The 20,265-nt window shown below is 38.3% G+C and overlaps 1 protein-coding gene across 1 annotated transcript in view; it reads right to left on the reverse strand.

Moving 5' to 3' along the window:
• Positions 1 to 2,907: 2,907 nt before the first annotated feature.
• LPCAT1 (lysophosphatidylcholine acyltransferase 1) overlaps positions 2,908 to 20,265 on the reverse strand; it is a 59,042-nt gene continuing 41,684 nt past the window's right edge. Inside the window, exons 10-14 of the mRNA XM_058800016.1 lie at positions 18,834 to 18,959; positions 13,063 to 13,216; positions 12,115 to 12,213; positions 8,054 to 8,192; positions 2,908 to 3,788 (exon numbers count right to left, since the gene is read on the reverse strand). Coding sequence (XP_058655999.1) covers positions 3,604 to 3,788; positions 8,054 to 8,192; positions 12,115 to 12,213; positions 13,063 to 13,216; positions 18,834 to 18,959 — 703 coding nt within the window. The 3' untranslated portion in view covers positions 2,908 to 3,603. The remainder of the gene's footprint in view (positions 3,789 to 8,053; positions 8,193 to 12,114; positions 12,214 to 13,062; positions 13,217 to 18,833; positions 18,960 to 20,265) is intronic.

Below are 20,265 nucleotides of genomic sequence, written 5' to 3' on the forward strand. Positions count from 1 at the left end.
AGGGGGTATTGATAGTACCTGTTGAAATATACCAATATGCCTATAAAATCAGTAATATTTAAATGGAAAGCATTTACATGTCAGTGTTTGGTGAAGGGGAAAGGAAGTTTTCACTTCTACTCTGACTTTGCATCAGGTCACTGAAAGTTAACTGTCACAATCCAGCTGCTCCACAGTCAATGCCTCTAAAAAGGCTTTTCATCAGGAACTACTGAAACACTTCTGCAGCTGGGGTTTGATGGATGAGCTGTAACAAGAGCATGGCTGCAGCCATGTGATGTGTTACAGGCCTCTGCCCTCAAGAGCCTGAGTTTACCATCCTGTGGTGATGTGGCGTCCCTCTCACTACAGGGCAGTCTAATATGATATACTACAAATGCTAAAATTAATGGAATTATATTAATTAATCTCAACTTTTGTGACCTGATATGTGATCTAACAATGTTTCCATGCAGGCTGATCCTTCATCCTGTCATTCCTCCTATTATGTCTTTATCTCATTCAGTAATTTCTCAGAAGAGGGAGATTCACATTTCCTTCCAGAATCTGTTGTTTTGTCTTATGCCTTTTTCTTTTTAATGATTTAATCCACCAATTTTTAAATGAGTTTTAATCCACCAAGAATACTTGCTTGTGCCTTGTGTTGGTCACAGCCTTCTCCAGCAGCAGCTCTGGACTGAGCTCACTGGTGCATGGGACTTTCAGTGCCTCTTTGGGGAGCCTGTTCAAGGGCCCATCTGCTACAGGCTGCAGTGCTCTCCAAGGCACTCTGTACAGCTTAGGTGCACACAAGAACAGCTATTGCACTCAACACAATTACAAAACACCTCACAAATAAAAAAAAAGAAGTCAATGAACCTATGGGTTTTCATCAAACAGATCCTCAAGTCACTCACACCATACATGCAAATTAGACACACTTGTATTTATCCAGCTTCAATCAGCTTTCTTTGCTCTTTCACAGATGTGGTCAATGGATCTCTTTCTTTGGAGCTTCTCTCACTTCAGAGTTGTCCACAGGATTCTAAGTTTACCTCTTTCTTCTTTGCAGACACATGTTGGGGAACTCTCTCATTCCCCGCATTCTGAAATTCTCACATTTCCAAGCTCACATACAAAGGAAAAGATAACTACCTTAGCCAGCTCGAGCCACATGCCATAGTCTTGTAGAGATACAATATGTCCAGACTACACCTGCCTTCCCTTACATACTGTGTAACTACAGAAAACAGACCTCAGGGACATCTCCCTGTAACCCTGGGGCATCATCAGCAAAATCAAGTGTCTCTACTGGAGTTCTCTGTCTTTTCTGTTTTCAAAAACTCCAGTTTCAAAAACTTCTTTCCTCCAGTGAAGGAAGGCAAGCTGTTCACCCCACCTGAAACCCTTCTCCTTGGCTATAAAGCATATTGTAAGAGACTTTCCCTAATGCTTGTCTTTTCAGTTCATAGCTAGCATCTACCATCCTTGTGGAGAACAGTGTTCCTATTTCCTCTATAACAACTTTTTCCATATTCAAAGACTGTTCACATTCTTCCTTCAGTCTCCTCTTCTTTGGATTAAAGGCTACTTTAGATCTCTTTTTGAGTACTTTCTGTCCTCCAGACTTTATTAATTTACAGCCCATCTCTCTCAGGTGCCCCAATATGAACAGGTACCTCAGGTAAGACCTTATCACATCTTGGTAACAAAGAAATACCACCCTCCTTCAGGGTGGTATTTGCACAGGCCACATGCTGATGCACCCCTCCATCACGAGCATCTTTTCTGCAGCAAAGAGTTAACAGTGCTAAGTTTGACATATTCTGTGCCATCCTTGCCTCCAGATATAGCACAGTAATACTCCTCCTCTGTGCAGCTGACTATTCCTACTTAAATGTAGTTTCTCATACACCTTATTTTTTTCCAATCAATTTCTCCTATTTTTCATGATCAATTTTAATTCAAATCTTGCCAGTGAGTCTGTTTCTGCCCTGTGAGCTTGGCTTTTGTTACCTGGATAAATCAAAAATTTAATTATTACCTCCACATACCCCCATAAAGCATATTTTCTTCAATTTTTTTCCTCTTACCCTCTTTATTAAAGCCAGTTCCAGTTTGGAGACCTGCCACATACAGTTGAGGATTTCTAAGGACACATTCCAATACCCTAACGAGCTTTAAAACACCTGCTATTTAAAAAATAGTTATAAAAGCATTTGGTACGAACAGACATCCTTTGCTAAAATTCTTCCATTTCAAATCTAGTTTTAAATTCCTTCGTGGAAGACTCTAATCTCAATAGTTTTCCATGCACAAAACCCTATAAAACTGGTCAGAAATGACTTAAAAGATTTTTTTGTTTGGAAGCAGAGTTGCCATCACAGTTATTTTGTGCCAGAGTCTTCCCTCCTCTTACTCCTTGAGCCTTCAGTCACATTTCCTAATCAATGAAGCTTTGTGGTTTTACAATAATCTAGATTTTTCTCCGAGACCTCCACTAGCAGTTAAGGCATCTGGCTTTACAAAAGGAAACATATGTATTACTAATACAAGTGTGGTGGTTGTTTTAAACAGTTCTAAACTATTCTAAGCTTCACATACATTCTATGAAGTATATGTAATGTTGCTATAAAGATTTAACTAGCACTTCTGCAGGATGTTCTGCAACTTGCTGCTGGCTTGGTCTCTGAAGTGACTGCAACCTTTTCCAACTTGTGCTGATACACCAAAGTTTCCTTGATGTATTCCATGCTACGTCATCTGTATAGGCTTGCTACAAAAGACACCTGTGATTCCTGATAAATCTCAATCAAATATAGCTCTGTATGCATCTCCCATAAAATGCTGTGTGGATGTGATTTGGATTGGTTATGAGAGAAAAGCACAAACAGTTCAGTTATGTATTTTCAAACAGTATGTGGCATGTCAGTTTGGAAAGAATTCATGTTTAATTGCATCCGGAAGATTACAGTAGAAAAGTGCTGGGGTGAGGGATAAGGAGCCTCTCCTTTTCATTCTACCATGGAAAGAGAAACAATTTTGTCATTCAGCAATAAAAATAAAAAACGGAATCCTTAGCAAGTTTTTGTATTACTGTTTCCAAACTGTTCACTGAAACCAAAACAAAGGGCCAAAGTATGCTTGCCTTACTCAGGAGAATAATTCCCACCAAAATCAACAAGACTGACTATTCAGATATGGACAGCAAAGTTTGGCCCCAAATAAACATCCCCATAACTAGGGAAAACACTAATCACCAAAGTGCACTTTACACCATAGTAGCTACATTTTCTTTATACATGCACAGTTTGTGCGACACTCAGTACATGGAACTAGCCAATGGAATATAAATAAGTTGTGCCGCTTCCTTTTAAATATGAACATTAATAATGAAGCACATTCACATTTTTGCCTTTCAAAGACCTTTCAAAAAAATAAAAAACACCTTTCCCAAAGTAACCTGGAACATGTTGTTAAACATAACACATATGATTCAAAGGATGGTATTCAGGTAGAACTTTCACACACAAAACTGGTATTTGCTGTATAATTGGAGTGACTTATGAAAATCCCAAGAAAATACAACCCTCTCACCAGGAGAGGAAGGTAACAGTTGTAGTGTTAATTCAGTTTCTTCTGCAAGGGCCTCCTTCTATCTCCAGCGCTGTCAGGGCTGAAGTCAGTACAGATACCATTAGGAGCAGAAAGAGATGAAGTCTTCAAGCCACTCTCAGCTCCCATCTGATCAGCATAGAGATATTCCTCTGCAAAGTGTGGGTGCAACACAGCAAATGTGTAGAAGTCATCTAAAAAAAATAGTTGTTGCACAGAATCAGCTCTTTGAAACAGAAGGATGCTAAATTTGAATACTTACACATACATAATCACATGATTTCTTTGGAGGAAAATAGCAGCAGTTAACATAATGCTATCCCCAGTGCTTGTTTTAGCTTTCAGCCTAACTTGATCACATCTGCAGAGCTGAGATGCTGCAAAGAGTTATCTAAGCTCTCTGAAAACACTTCAGGCTTAGCTGTATGAAGGGGCAAACAGACTCAGATTTGCATTAAAATGCATGATGAGCACCACATGCCCTGACATAGCATTTCACTATTCACTGGGGAAGTACAGAAGCCCTCCAGCTGAAGATCACTGAACATCAAGAGCAGTCATTTCTTAAATTCTTAAAACTCTTTTGCAAACACGCCCTTTAATGCTTTGCACTCATAGTTTGCTTCAACCTAACAGCAGCTGTCACTGCTGCCTTCTGCTTTCAAGATTTCAGCATTTTACAAGTCTAAATATTTTAGAGAATAATATTGAGGAGATAATTTATAACACAGGAAAGAGCTCCTGAATTTAATATTAGATAATAACACGATAATAAGAAAAGCCAGATTAGTTCTTGGTGGAGTGGGGAATCTTTAACATCAACAAGTAACATTCTGTGTTGAGAATCAGACACTGAAACTTTGTCTCAATTTGCCTACATGACTTTATCCAGACGTGATCTGAACACAGCTACTGCACAGGAACCAAGCAACAAGAAACTATTCTTATAATGTAAACTGACACTAGAAAAATCTGGATGTGAATGTTTTCACTAATTCAGTCACCTACAGTGTATCACACACCTCCCACTCCAATTCACTGTGCAATCCCAGAAGAGCTCATGATCAGATGATGATGTGAATTCCCTGGTGTGCAGAGCAGATGACACCCAAAGAAGCCTTTCAAAGGAGTGAAGCCCAGTTCCTCCTACAACTGGGCTGGTATGGAAGAAGGGAAACACTGCAGCTTTCCCTCTCTGCCACTGTTTGAGATGACATGATTTTCCAATACTGCAAAGGGCAAGGGAGCAAGGGAATGCCACATGGCTCACAGGGGCACTGAAGTTGTAGGGCAACCCTGCCTCTGAACTGTTGTAAAGGGATAGGTGAGGAGAAGGCAATAAACATAACTTTATCCTTCCACTCACAAAAAAGTGGGTATTCTTTTATCTACAGTCTATATGGATCTAGAGCATTCTGGACCTGTAACTTCAACAAAAGTTGATGAAGTTTAGGTCATGAAAACCAACAGTACCATCTATGTTGAAAAACTCTACATACAACAGGCTGATGGATCATATAAATTATAGTCTTCATGAGGAAAGGGCAATCCAAATTGAACAGAGTGACATTTTGGATACATCTCAGTAAGCTGACATTTTGGCTCCTGCTGAAATAAGTATTGAAAGTATTAAGGAATACTTATTGAAGTTGTAGTCAGCAGAGTGCAATGAAAAGTGCTTGGAATCCCATTTGCCTTATTCATCAGAAACGTGAAACAAGGTCATGTAGAAATAACCAGCTATTCCAGCATCTAATCACAGGTTTCATCTTGGAGTTCAAACTGAAAGCAACTGAAGCATTAGACTGAAGGAAAAGGTCACCTCAGTCATTAATTTGGGGAAAGAAGGTGATTTTGCTATAAACCTCCATTAAAAACAAAGAGACGAATAAAGAACCCAAAGTGGAGTTAAGATTCGTGTCTATGTCTTTGCATTAAGTCTGCACATGTACTACAAGAACTTCAAGAAGTTTTTGTCCTACCCTTGAAACACCCTGCTACCACTTGATATTCCTCCTGGAAGCTCTGTGCTCATTAATCTTCTCTAGTTTTTGTTTCCACTAAGCTAAATAACATTATAATCCTGTGGTTAATATATAATTATTTTAAGCAAATAATTTTTCCTTCCCTGATTCTTTATCCATACACATACTCCAAATATGGCAAATTCCCCTTTTTTCTGGTTACAGCAAGCCAGGCAGTCATCAGAACATGTTCACAGTCTGAATTGTCTATCAAGAGCTGGTGGAGGGTTTCCTACAATTTGACATGCCCTCCTAGAGAACTTATTCAAACTCTCCAGAATCATGTCTTAAGACTGATAAATCTTGCCTCTGTCTATGCTAGACTAGAAGGAAAAGCACCACAATGAAAGTGCAACTGAACAACTAAGCCACCTGCACACTGTACAAGAGAACTGATACACAAATCTTTGGCAACCAGAGTGCTTTCAACCATGCAACAAAAATTCAGATTTCCAATAATTCAGATTCACAACCTCAATTTTGCTCTTGATTATTCTGTTTACTTGCAACCTGAGCTTTACCTTTGAGATGAGATCTGTGTCTTCAAGGACTCTGCTGTGTATGCAGCAATTTAGGTTTGATACTTTAGGTATTTTATCTTTTGTTCTTACAAGTAAGGCTCAACCTAATATTCCTGCTTTAAATTCCAACACCCAAGAAAGGAGATTGGCAGTAGACTTCTGCTGTGTGTATCCAAAATAACATTAGCTCCATCAGATACAATGCTTTGATTTCTCAGAACTTGTCTGGACAGTATCCTCAGAACTGTGTGGTCTGCAAGTTTTTTCACCTCTCCTTTCTAGTAAGTAAGTGCAACAAATTGAGCATGTGTGAGGTTCCACATATTCTCAAGAAAGGCAAGAGGTTGAATATTTATAGCAGGAATTCTCAAGACAGAAATGCAATACCAAAAATTTATTTGCAACTTCTAATTCTGTAATCTAGTAACTTGGACATTTACTCCCACTATTAAACTTTCAGATATGTCAAAATGACAGGTTTCTATTATAAAATGAGCACTTCTCTCAGAAAAATCCCTAAGGAAAGTTTCAAAGAAATTATGTAAACATCATCCTGCTATCTGCTTTGTGTTCCACCACAAAAGACTATTCTTGACTGTAAGATATAAAATAGTGAAAATGAGGGCCAAGCACTCCAGTGGTCACTGCTGTGGCTTGGTGGTCCAGATTTTCTTGTAATGGGAACATATGATGACCACTTAGGGAAAAAGTGCATATGAAATGCAACAATTACAGATTAATATCAAAACATTAATTCTTTGGCAACTCACATGACCTGGGGTCTGAGTTCACTTGTACATGACTATAAATTTAGCTATCCTCAAACAATGAAATGTGCCAAAATTAAAATTCTGCTGCACTTACCAGCTTAAGATTTGTGCTGGTATTTTTGAAGCTGGTGATTGGGAGGTGGAGGGAAGAGCTGAGTCACTGCACATTATGAGTTGGAAGACAAGGAGCAACAGTGATAAGCAGGAAAAAGGCAATGGGCAGGATGGATGTGGAAATGCTGGGGATGTCACAGAGAGGCACAGAAAGGAAAGGGATAGTACAGCAGGAATCAAGGAGAGAAGACAGTAGTCAGACAAAAAGGAAAGGACAGTGGCAATACTGTCCTGATACTGATTTCAGTAACTCTAAAATATTTGTGTATTCGAAGCTTTACATACATATTGTATGCTTGAAACAGAGGAATTACTAATGTAGAAACTATGATTTACTAACGCTAATGTATTGTTCTGTAAGATTTTTACCAATTAAGTACATACTGATTATCCTGAGGGAAAACAATTAGAACAGGGTATGTCATAAGCACATCTACTGGAGATACCTAATATGTTGGCTATCAACAACTCAGTTCATACTCAAATGATACAACTAAATGTAGAACCTTACTGAATAAAACATAAATAATCTGAAGTAGCATGTAAATACTCTGACTCCCAGCACAATCTATTCACCCAGGTCTCAATTTTTCAAATGCAATTTTCTCGCCTCCATTCCACCTACAGTGCAGACTATAGAATAGGCAGCCTGGTTAACCACCTCATTTCCTGCTCTCAGACACAAGACACAAAACAACAAGACAGAGCTAAGGCATGTTTCTTTAAAAATACACATTCACATACATGGAAGTCATAGAACAGAATACTTTGAAGGAGCTAATCCTCATATTATGTGACTTGATAAGGAGGGGAAAACTGAAAACACACAAACATGGCATTTGATACCAAAGATGAAACTCATATTTTAAAATGTAAATTTACTTTATTTGCAGTGCTGTTGTCAGTACTGAAGCCACCAAGCCAACTAAAAAAGGTAGAGTTTAATAAAAATGTGATTGCTTTGTTTGTCAATATGAGTGCAAGCAACTTGGACATTTTGTGACAGTTCAGATGCCGTTAGAATGCTTACCATATGTAATCTTTCCTTTTTCCTCTTCATCTACAGCTCTAAAAAGATGTGTAACATCAATTTGTGACACACCCATGGCAGTCTTCAGGATATGTGCTAAATCCTCTTCTGTTACAGTTCCGCCTTCTGACTGGTACAGCTATGAATCAAGACAGCAAGATAAATCATTGCAAAGCTGAATGCCAGCTCCTATAAACAGCACTACACTGAAGCAAAGCAAAACAAAAAGTTGGTATTAGAAATTCTAGTCACTTCAGACTGATGTGATGTATCAAGGATTCCAGATTAGTCTGGGTAAAAAATATCATCAGTTCACATGTGTATGCTTAGAAAGTAAAGCTTGCTATTATCAGAAAAAAGTTCTGTGTTTACATGTCTAACCACTGGAATCACCGTGATACTCAGCAACAAGACTGTCAAACACTAACATGTTTTGCAAACATATAACTGAGAACAATATTCAGCCCATTGAGCTACATAGTCTGTAGTATTGGGAGATATATTTAGGTCAGCCTAAATCAGATACCATTTCCACTTGCTCAGGTGTAAAACTCAAGATTCCTTTGACCAAAATCCAAGAGCAAGCTTGCATTAAATGTCTGTATTTAAATGGTACTAATCAGGAGACTCCTACCCCATACACCAGTGATGAGCATACAATTTTCTACAAGCATTTATTCTAGAAAACAATCATTTGCATACTCTTACATCCTAAAGAGCTACCTCAGAAAGAGTTAGCTTTACTACTGAAAGATTGATAATTATGAATAATTGCTCATAGTCTCATTCCATTTTTGCATACGTACAGTGTTTTACCCTGAGAAATGGACCTGAATACTTCAAAACATCAGTACCAAATACAGCTTCATTAAGCTTTCTTAAAATAACTCAATTTGCCTGTACAATGTGAGGTGAGAGAAATGAGGTTTTGAAATATTTCTCTCTCCTTTTCAAGCATGACAACACTGAAAATATCAAACCATGTAAAAAGTGCCATTTAGGAAACTTCCTTTTAATTTCTCTATATCATTGACAAGGTGGAAACTGATGAGATTGAACAAAACAGGCATAAGTATCTATTTTTCACACAGGCAGAAGCAATTGCCACAAGACAGCACACCTTAGGGGGTTGCCTCTCCAAAAGGGGAATAAAAATATTGAAATTCCATGGAAGAAAACATATGCTCAAATCAAGAATCTTGCCTTTTGCCCCCCTGGCACCTAACATGCACACTGTTTCACAGGAATAGGGCAAAGACCAAGACATTTCTTTAATAAAACCTGCTACATTTTCACAGAACAAGTAGTGCAGGTAATATTGGGAGGCCAGTATAAAAACAATATTGACGAGATTTACCTTTATTTAGCAGTTTGGAAGGGAAAGTGTAGCACTTACACTGGAGTGCTGCTCTTAGTCCAAACCTCCTGCAAAGGCAGGGTCACCTAGAGCAGGGTACACCAGAGTGCATCCAGGTGTGTTTGGAATGTCTCTAGAAAGGGAGACTCACAACCTCCCTGGGCAGCCTGTGCCAGGGCTCTGCCACCCTCAACATAAATAAGTTCTTCTTCATCTTGAGGTGGAACTTCTTGTTATTTAGTTTATGGCCACTGCTCCTCATTCTGTCACTGGGCACCACTGAAAAGACTTTGGCACCATTGTTCTGACACCCACCTTCGAGATATTTATATGTACTAACGAGATCCCCTCTCAGTCTTCTCTTGTCCAAACTAAATCCCCAGCTCCCTCAGTCTCTCCTCATGAGAGAGATGCTCCAGATCCCAAATCATCTTTGTGGCCTCTGCTGGACCCTCTCCATTACCTCCTTGACTTGTGCTGAGGAGCCCAGAGCTGGACACAGCATTCCAGATGTGCCTCACTGGAGCCAAGCAGAGGGACAGGATCACCTCCCTTGACCTGCTGGCCACACTCTTCCCAAAGCACCCCAGGATCCCACTGGCCCTCCTGGCCACAAGGGCTCTGCTGGCTCACGGCCAGCTTGCCATCCAGCAAGGCCCCCAGGTCCTTCTCTGCAGAGCTGCTCTCCAGTGGGTCACAGCCCAGACTCTGCTGGGACTTGGGGTTTTCCTCCCCAGATGCAGGACCCTGCACTGGCCCTTGCTGAACCTCATCGGGTTTCTCCTCATCAAACCCTCCAGCCTATGGAGGTGCCATTGAATGGCAGCACAGCCCTCAGGTGTATCTCCCACTACCCCCAGTTTTGTAACAACTCCACATAATGATACTATTTTTCAAGTTCTTCAGTCATACACTAAACACTAACTTTGAAAACTTGTAGCTATATGAAATGTTGCACTTTTCCTGAAAGAAGTAGCACATGGCAGAGGACAGCACCTGCTCAGAGTCATACACTCGTGAATTAACGAGGTCTTTCAATGGCTCCAGGTAAGATGTATTAATATCTTATTGTAGGTGAAGTCAGGACAGGAGGTAGAAAAGGATTAAAAAAGGTTCTCTTTCCTTATTTTTTAATCCCAGAAGAAGCAAAATTTCCTCAGCTTGACACTTTTCTTAACCCTTCCAATCGTCACTAGCAGGATAAAATGAGCCATACCTGCTTCCCCTTGCTGAGTACTTCCCCTTCTTAATACATGCATAAAGCTTCTCTGCAGTTTTACAGCTAACTTTATATTTTGTAATTAACAAAGTGACTCAAAATTATGTATTATGAGTCAGGGAGTGAAGCAGATAACGAAGAACAGAAATTTTCCAAAGACAGAGTTTAATTAACTTCAAGTGCTTCCAGAAAGAAAATAACCATCCAATCTGAGCTTTTTTTCCTCTCAAATGATAAAATTATCTTGCATGTTATCAAGCATTACAGCTAAATAAAAAAAAATATTTCCACAAAGCCCCCTTTACATTTACTTCAAATTTGTTCATTTTAGTATGAAGATACAGAGCTGACCAAACAGCATCTATTTTTCTATGCCATTTTATAGCTGAAATGGACTGAGTCAGGACAGAGACTTTTCTTTCTGCTTTTCCCTCAGAAGCAGCAATAAACAACAGCAGCTACTAAAGGCAGATTTCCCACAACATTTGTAGGAAATAAATATTTTTGCTCCATCCTCCTTTGCCAAATTTATTAGATTCTGGCTGAAGGCTAAGAATGATACATGTGACACTAAGCATTCACAGGACAGGAGCCTCATTTCTTCAGCAGCACTTATCTAAAGTCACCATGCTGAAGAACCCGAATATAACTACACAGAAAATAAGGTTGCAATGTAGCACCATGCAACTGAATGCTCTGAGCTCCATGTATTCAATAGTGAAGACAGCATCAAGACTTAGCACTTCTCAGTTTCAGTAACACTGAAGACCATGTGAATTCAAGGCAAAGGGAAAAGATGATGCAGGATGCAGCAGAGTTTGCATGTTGAAACAGTAATATTAAAGAAATTAATTGAAAAGTAATAAATCAAGGTGTCAGAAACCCATTGGTTAAGCATGGCTGCTGTCACTTTCCCAAAAAGCTTGCATTAACAATCTATGGTGATGCCACAACAAACCACTGAGGCTAGAGCAAGATCAGGAGCACTTCTGGGAAGCATCAAGTCTGGACAAAGACTGCAGGACCACCACACATACGTGGTAAGACTAAGAGGGAAGAAAATTTTAAAAAGAAGAAAAAAGGAGATAGTAAAATCTCTATTAACATGTAGGAAATTAAAAAAATATTTATTAACTTGAAAAATTAGATTTGATTGAAACATTCTAAGACTAGTAAGTACTACTCAACAGACTGTTTGTTTAGAGGAATCTGTACAATGGACTTGAAGTTTGAAACTTAATTTGCTAAAAAGGATTCTGCCAGAGTTTTACAGAGAATTTCAAACAGCATGCGTTCATAATTTTACACAACTTACACTTGCAATGTATTCCCGTTAACAAGAACTCAATCTAACTTTCCATTAATACTGTTTTAAAATGTAATCAAGTATCAAAAGGAAATTTGGAAACATCTATTGAGTCTAATGCCGGTATTAGTAATTTCTAAAAATAAGTAAACTACATAGACCAAGAAAATGCAGCTTACCTGAAATGCCAGCTGAATTGTTTCCAGAGTTTTGGATGGCTTACAGACAACTGACAGAGCAATGACAAATTCCCGAATGTCAATTACACCATTTTCATTCTGTGAAGAAAAACCTTTCATCAAAATAGTGCAGTTTGTCTGAGAAGTTTCATAAATAACTAACAGTTGCTAAAAATGCAGAATACTCAGAAAGATTGTTACATCCACCATGACCAAAAAAACAGTCTCACTGAAATGAAATCACATGAGGACAAGAACTGGGGTGAAAGCTCTGCAGATTCTTTTCACAGTCTCAGTCAAAAGTCACAGTTTAAATATTCTTGAAAGACAGCAGTACTACTGTCACCCCTCACTTGCATATTTAGGATTTTTCCATCTGAATCACTGGGCTGAAATAAAAACCAGAGAACCAGAGGACAACATACCCTAATTTAAGCCCTGAATACATGACATCTGCTCCAAGAGAGAACACTGTGGACATATCCACCTCCTGGTCCAGACAGCACCTCATCCACACAAAGATAATCATCATTTCCCCATTCTGACTGATTGCCAGAGGAATGAAAAACTGGCTCACTTGCCAAGATCCCTCAGGTTTCAGACTCATAGAAGAACAAGTAATTTATTTACAAGGTAAACGAAATATCAGCTAACAGACACTGCATTCATCTGCTATGAGCAGCAGTAGAGGTCTAGCCCAACCCTACCTTTCTTCCTCTTCATATTTTGCATCTAGAAAAGAGATAGTTTTTGTCCAGCTGATACTCCTTCTAAGTTCTAGCTGAAGGAATGCTTTTAGCTGATGATAGGTGCTCTTACCTTGTTGAAAGGGAAGTGCAGTAAGAAAATTTCATGGAAATCAGACCTCAGTGAATTCAATTGAAACAGAAGTAGGCTAAAGTGGAGTTTACCAAAAGCAGTAAAATTCTAAAACTTAATGTTTCTTACCTCATCAAAAAGTGCAAACATACTTTCTAATGTCTGAGAAACTGGAAATTCCAAGTAGGCTGAAAATTCTTTGAGATCAACCTTTTCATTCTTCATTTTCATGGCACTGGCAGCATATTTATCAAGGTCATCTTCAAGTGTTTCTGGCTTCAGCCTATAAAGCATAGTATTTTTGCACATTTTAAAAATCAACCCAGTTTTAACAATATGTATTTCAAAATATCAAATGAAAAAATGGATGATTATGGTGTAAAGCATTAAAAAGTCTGGTTTCAGAATTATTACACAACTTTATTATCAAATAATGTATTTATGTAGTTTTAAAGCTCCCATTAGTTCTCAAGCTGTATCAGGAATTACTGCAAGGGCTTAAGAACCCTGGACAAACTCATGTCATTTAGTCTACCTTGATGACAAGCCATATGTGCAAGCAGTTCAACAGGAAGAAACACAGTCTAGAACTAGCTAATAAATTCCAAGCATGGAGAACTAGGTGGAATTTAGGTCACCTGAAAATGGCTGTATTGTAGGACACTAACATAAACCAATTATGTTTCCAAATTTACTAATGTCACTGAACAGGAAGGACATGATGCATCTTACCTAAAAAAAAATAATCAGGGATTACATAATAGTGATTATACTGTTAATCCTGTTTATCAGTCCTCATTTTTCACATTCAGTCTTGAGTTGGACACCATTATGAGGTAACCCAAACAAAATTCTTGTAGTTCCTACAGCTACAGAATTTCCTTAGTCCTTCCCTATTGCAAAACCAGACATTGATGGATGAACAACTTTATATAGATATCTTTTATACCTCTATAGATATCTGCTGTATGGCTGTTGGCTGTTTTTTTGCCTAAGTCAAGCTTCCTGTTTTGGGTTTGCAAAAAAAAAAAAAAAAAAAAAAGAGAAAAAGAAAAAAAAAAGCTAACAACAACAACAGAACAACCCCAAAACTAACCAACCAACCAAAAAAGCCCTACTGAATAATCTTACTATGAATAAAATAAACGGTGCTGCAGGTACGATGTAAAGAAAAGCAGCTTTCCCCCCAAATATAACATCAAGCAGATCTGGATCAGGTCTCCTCTGAACTGATTCAGAGTAACTTGGGCATCTTTCCACTCAGAAGACAAAAAATGCCAGTAAAGTCTCCTACAATGTCCTTCTGCAGTTGCCTGTTTTGCTGCTTGCTGCTGCAGACAAAGAAAAGCAGTTATTCACACAACTCAGAAGCTTCCACCAGAACTGTTCCCAGACTGCAGCTGGGACTCTTCAGCAGCTTCCTCTCAGCAACAAGAATGAATAAAATGCTTAATATCAGCATTCTGAGGAGCTTCTGAAAAAAGATAAGAGCATTTCTGCTAGGAAGATGATCTGATACATCAGCTCCAGAACTTGATTGCTTGCTGTAGTGACCCTTCCTAAAGATCACAACTCTTGAGTAAAAGTACAACTCCCATGGTTTTTGTCATGACCTATATGACTTATCAATATGTACTAACTAAACCATGCCAAGACCTGTATGTCTGAATTAGAAGACTTGAACATGCAAGAATTCTTCCAGAAACCCATCGCTCCTATAGAAAATTCACAAATTCTCCATCCTAGCTTTAAAGCACTTATCTCAAGATTTAGTTCTAGAGAGTGAAAAAAGAGTGAGACATCCTTCTGCAAGCATTAATTTTCCACGATCAAGTAGAAAAGTAGAAGGAACAATAACAAAAAAAATCCATAGAGGATTTGAGATGCACACAGAACTCATCTTCTCACGTGTAGGATTATATGCAAGAAATGTCCACTGATAACACATCCTAGAGTAGAGGCTGCACTGGATTTTAACAGTAGCATGAGGACAGCTGGCATCTAAATCCTCCCTTGAGATAAGCCCCCACTGACGCAGAATATGTAGTGTATCATGTGTCTCTAAATCAGAGATTTTGTTTGCAATTAATTGTCTCAAAATTCACCTAGAAATGAGGGAGCACTCATTTGGTGGGTAGCACTCAAGACTTGCAAGATCTCCTCTTCACCAGTAATTAAGACTGAACAGTTATAGAAGCTTGAAGGCAAAATCTCTTATGGAAAGTCACACAGCTCACCACAAATCTTACAGGCATCTTGTGGTTTATGTTTTTGTAAATATAGAAAGAGGTGTAAGGCAATCTCAAAAGCAGTATGTGGATCAGTGAGGCAAACTGCTTCAACTTGAGTACGACAGCATTGTGTTTCTGGTCATCCAATGTGGGCTCACTTCCCTCTAACCTTTCAAAATCAGGAAGTCATTAATATGTTGATGACCATAAGCTGCTAAACTGAACTCTTCAGAAGCCAAGTGCAAATCTCATAATAAGTTCTGAACCAATGTGAAAAAGCCTGAATGTCACAATTGCTTTAAAATTGTTACTTTTATCCCAATGGAGGCCATAAATTATAGAAAGCCCACAACAACTGTCTTCCCTCATGAAATCATGTTTGTTGGCTTAATAGTTTCCATGCAGGATCTAGGCTTTACGACATATAAAATTATTTGCTGTTGTGGTGTTTTGATTCATTTTTTAGGTCAGTGCATACTAAAGAGAACAGGAAGTATTCCTGAGTCCATGAAGATGGAAAGGACATTCTTCAAGATTAACAGCTCTGAACATCAAATTTTTCACAGCAGACTTCACAAGGAAAACCAGATCCCTCAAGGTAGAATATTTTACAGCATAATTATCACTATTTTTAGTAAGTATGCTAGTTTTAGCTATATTTGACTATTTGAAAATAAGCTTATTTCTTGCATGCTGGGAACCTGCAAAAAACCTTCAGAGAGCTGGAAGAACAGCTGGATTTTGTAGCTAGCTACTGGAAACTGCAAGCACAGAGAAACATGCCCTAAGCCAGAAAAGACATTCAACTTTATGTCTGCTGATGTACTTATGTGCAACTTCTTGCCATCATAGAGCAAGTATACTGAAAAACTGCAAAACTGACCCTCTTGAATACTCTTGGCACACCCTGCCTTGATCCACAAAAGCAGGGTCTGCCATGGCTGGTATCTGCTGTCATGCCTGATCCTTGATCACCTCCTGTATTGGAGAGCATTGCTTTTATCACAAATGCAGAAGGTAAACATCCTCCAGAGGTTTTTTTCCTTGTTATAGATGACATCTGAGCACTCTGAAGTCACAGCACAGGTAGTTAGCTGTGAGGGTTATTACTCTGGAGACACAAAGTTCTACCTACAGTCTGGCCCATTTCAGACACACATGGAGAGCAGAAATCTGCATTGTAGTCTGGATGGTAGAGGCTGTTGAGCAAGAATAGACAGGCACCAGGCCTGAGGTCCTTGCAGATCTTGGCAGCTTACAGCTGCACTGACTAAAAGGATCCTTATGGTCAACCCAATGAGGTAATATTGGCAATTAGAACAAACAGAAGCTTAAAACAACAGGAGCAAATAAATTCAAACCACAACTCAAGGATCTCCTTGCAGGCAACTACCCAAAAGCAACTCATAAGAAGCATCTCATAAAAAGACAGACTAGACTTAATTAACTGTAAGGCACAAAATCCAAACAAGATTCAATGTCCAGAACATGGCAATAGATTCAATAGTGGCAATAGTTCAACATGGCAATAGTTCAAGTAAAAACAGAGATTCACTTTACACAGTAGGAACATCACTTACAGAATAAGTCATCAAATGAAGCAGAGGATTTACAATGTATGAAAAAAAAAAAAGCTTTAACTTAGACTGCACATAGTTTAGCAATTAGCTTGTTGGTCAGACAAACTATCAGACTGAAGAGAAACATGACTCCTTGAGGAGCAATAAATGCGCAATTTGAGAAGATCAGTCTATGATCAGTTGATGTCATTGATAAAGCAGTCATTTTATCACAGAGTTTGGTACAAGCCAGCTGTACAGCCCAAGCTCTTCCTTAGATGAAGCATGAGAACTCATTGCTGTGCCTGCATGGATTCTGGACTGGATCCCATCCAGCTGAGCACAGGCTAAGCAAATTTTACAGACAACGATAATGAATCCTTAGACACAACGTGCACAGAAGTAACTCTTCAGTAGAGCAAACTGAGGTGTAAGTTGATTTCAAAAAATCAAAACCAAAAAGAACTCTGAATTTGCCTTACTATAGGAATTTTAAAACTGGATCTTACCTTGAAAGTATGTCATTGCTCAAAAATAAATGTTAAGACTGGATGAAAAATCCATTGGATAAAATTTACTTTTCCAGTTTATTTACGGATGCTAGTGGATGATCTTAATGCCTCCCTGACCTCAAAACCTTTGAATAAACAGCAAAATGACTACATTATTATCAAATGTGCATTAGAGATGAAGTCATATTACAATCTTCATCCAATTGTGCCAGAAAAATACCAGCATAATATCCTTCTTATTGGCACATGCCCAAATTCAGAGAGGATTATATTTTGCCAAGGATTAATTGCTCATACCAGAGAGAGAACTTCTGGGCTGCAGTGAACCTCCCTCACATATGCATGTAACTGTTTCAGAGGCCAAAACAAAAGCATAATTTGAAAGAACAGCTTTAAACTGAGCAGACAGAAGCCAGACAACTTAACAAGAGGATTAAACTGAATCCCAGGATTATCAACTGCATAATAAGAGACGTGGGTGGTTGGTTTGTTTTGTTTCACTTGTTTTTCTTCCTTAGTACTGTAAATTCAGAGCCTTTTAAACAAAGTGAGAATCTTTATTTTCCCCTATAAGTCTCTCCTATCCTAATGGAAGTTTTTCAGATGGAAGCCCTGACAATAGATTAGTACATGCTTGTCATCTGAATTCCTTGTCCTATTGAATGTCCTACATTCCTTATTATCCAACAGAGCTTTTTCTTTATTTTCATTTATGTACACAAGTTGAAGATGAAGGAAAAAATTAGTGAAAGGAAATAAAATACACAATGGAAACATTAGACTATGCTCTTTCAAGTAATGAGACAAGAAAATGAAAAAAGGTCTTGCATATTGAGAGTTAATAGGATGAGGCTGTACATTTAGTTCATAGTTGCTCAATAAGACCACCGGAAAGCAGGAGAAAAATTGAAAAACAGCAGCAAGTTCTACTACTTGGTTTAGTAATGTAAATTGTAGTAAATGTACAAATGTAGTAAAAATGTAAATTTTTCAGGTTTGCTGAGGCTTTTTTGAAAGGTAGAGCTCGCAGGAAATGACACTATGGGAAGAAAGAAGAGAGCATCCATGTTGCGTGCACTGAGCTACAGGTGCATTAGAAAGTCCATCTGGCAGTGACGTGCTCAAAAGATCAACCACCACCTTGTCCTTCTCAGGAAAGGGTGACCCCTCTGTCCTCACTATTACAAGGTTAATCCAGCCGCAAGATTGCTGTTGGCAGCATTTGTTTTCCCTCCACAGATGTCACAGGAAAAGACAATTGACTCTCAACTGTATCAAATATTAGGAAACCCACAGTATTCCTGATCCTCTTCAGAAACTGTCTTCTAGCTCAGGAATGAATGCTTCAGACTCTGCTCACTTGTCAGATGGAAAATAAGAATTTTACAACCTACTCTATTCATTAGGATTCAGGGGTGCTGCTTGCAAGTGGAGTACTGTTTTAATTTTACACTTGTGTTTCCCTGATTGTATGATGACAACACTCCATTTATACTCATAAATGCAATATTGTTACATGATGGGAAAAACTACAGATATATAATAAAGAAGCATATAAACATATGAATATGTTACATATAAATATTGTATATGCTCACCCAAGGCTTCTCACAAGCTTTGCAAATTCTAGAAGACATGTATCTGAAGGTAGACGAAGCTGTCCCTCAGCCAAAGCCAGCTGACAGTCTTCAAACGTGTAGTCTGTCACTGGAACTCCTAACGCCCTTGAATAAACCAAAGAAACACTGTAAACAAGACAGTAAGAAAACTGAGCAGAATAATCACTTTTTTCACAGCAAGAAATCTTGTAACAATTATGCTTTCAATTCTGGAAAACTATAAGGAAGAGACAAAGTAAGTTTATACAGAGAGAATGAAATATGGCACTTGATCTGTTGCAGAGCATCTGCTTTGACTGAGTCCATGAAAATATGCAAGAACACAAGTCAAAAATTAGGCAGTGCATAGACTTTCATAGACAAATTTCATATAAGTGAATATCTAGGGTTTCAAAATGCTTAATCTAGAACCCAAATATATATTTGTTAACAAATGTGTCCAATATTTTTATTATTGATTTATTAATGTGTTAGCGCAATCACCTGAGCAGAATAGCTATACCTTCAGCTAATATTAATATTACACAAAAGGCAACATTTCTCTATAAAGAACAGCTAGAACACAACATATAAAAACAAGTAGAGTTAAACTCTAGGCAAACAAGTTATTTTTAAATATTTTCTACATTAAGGTAGGAAAAAATACTCCCAAGTCTTTATACACTAAACAATTCATTACTGGTTTTGGTTTCACTTCTAACTTGATGCTCCAAAAGATAATTGATGGAAATTCTGATATTGTAGCTGCCCCGTATTTGCTGCAGCAAAGTTGACAGAAAGAGGTGGTGTGAAAGAGGACTTTAAGAATTCAGTGTACAAACATAAGATGCAATTTAGAAAGCCAACATAGCTCCATATAAGCTACTCATCTGCCACATTTTTTATTATACTTGATTTTACTTATCATAGTAAGGAGCATTATCTCCTTTATGCAGCTTTTTCTAGTTTGATGAAATCTTCACAAAATTTGTTTAGTTACCTTAATTCTTTTCATCTACAGTTTGCCTACCATACCGCTAACAATCTTTTTCATATGTGAAGTTCATATACACTAATGGCAAGACTGATACAAAACCCTGAGGTCTGCCACACTAATTTTGGCTTTGATGAAAACTCTGCATTCAATTTTCTGCTTTACTATAAGCAGTTTGATCTGTAATAGCAGTTACCTCTTATGCAAACAATTTCTGTCAAACAGTCTCTTCCTCAGAATCTCATTCCAAGGCCTTTGAATAGCAAGGTAAATAACATAAGCCAGTTCTCTTCTGTACAGGGACTCTGACATATAGGACATGCACCAGACCTTAAAGGTACTGATCAGGGCTTCTCTCTTCTCTTTGAGGCTGAGAAAGGCAAACATTTAGGAAGAACACCTCACTAATAAATATTCAAGCTCCAAAGTACCAAATGT

Source organism: Ammospiza caudacuta, chromosome 1 (assembly GCF_027887145.1).
Source record: "Ammospiza caudacuta isolate bAmmCau1 chromosome 1, bAmmCau1.pri, whole genome shotgun sequence".
NCBI classification, from domain to species: Eukaryota; Metazoa; Chordata; class Aves; order Passeriformes; family Passerellidae; genus Ammospiza; species Ammospiza caudacuta.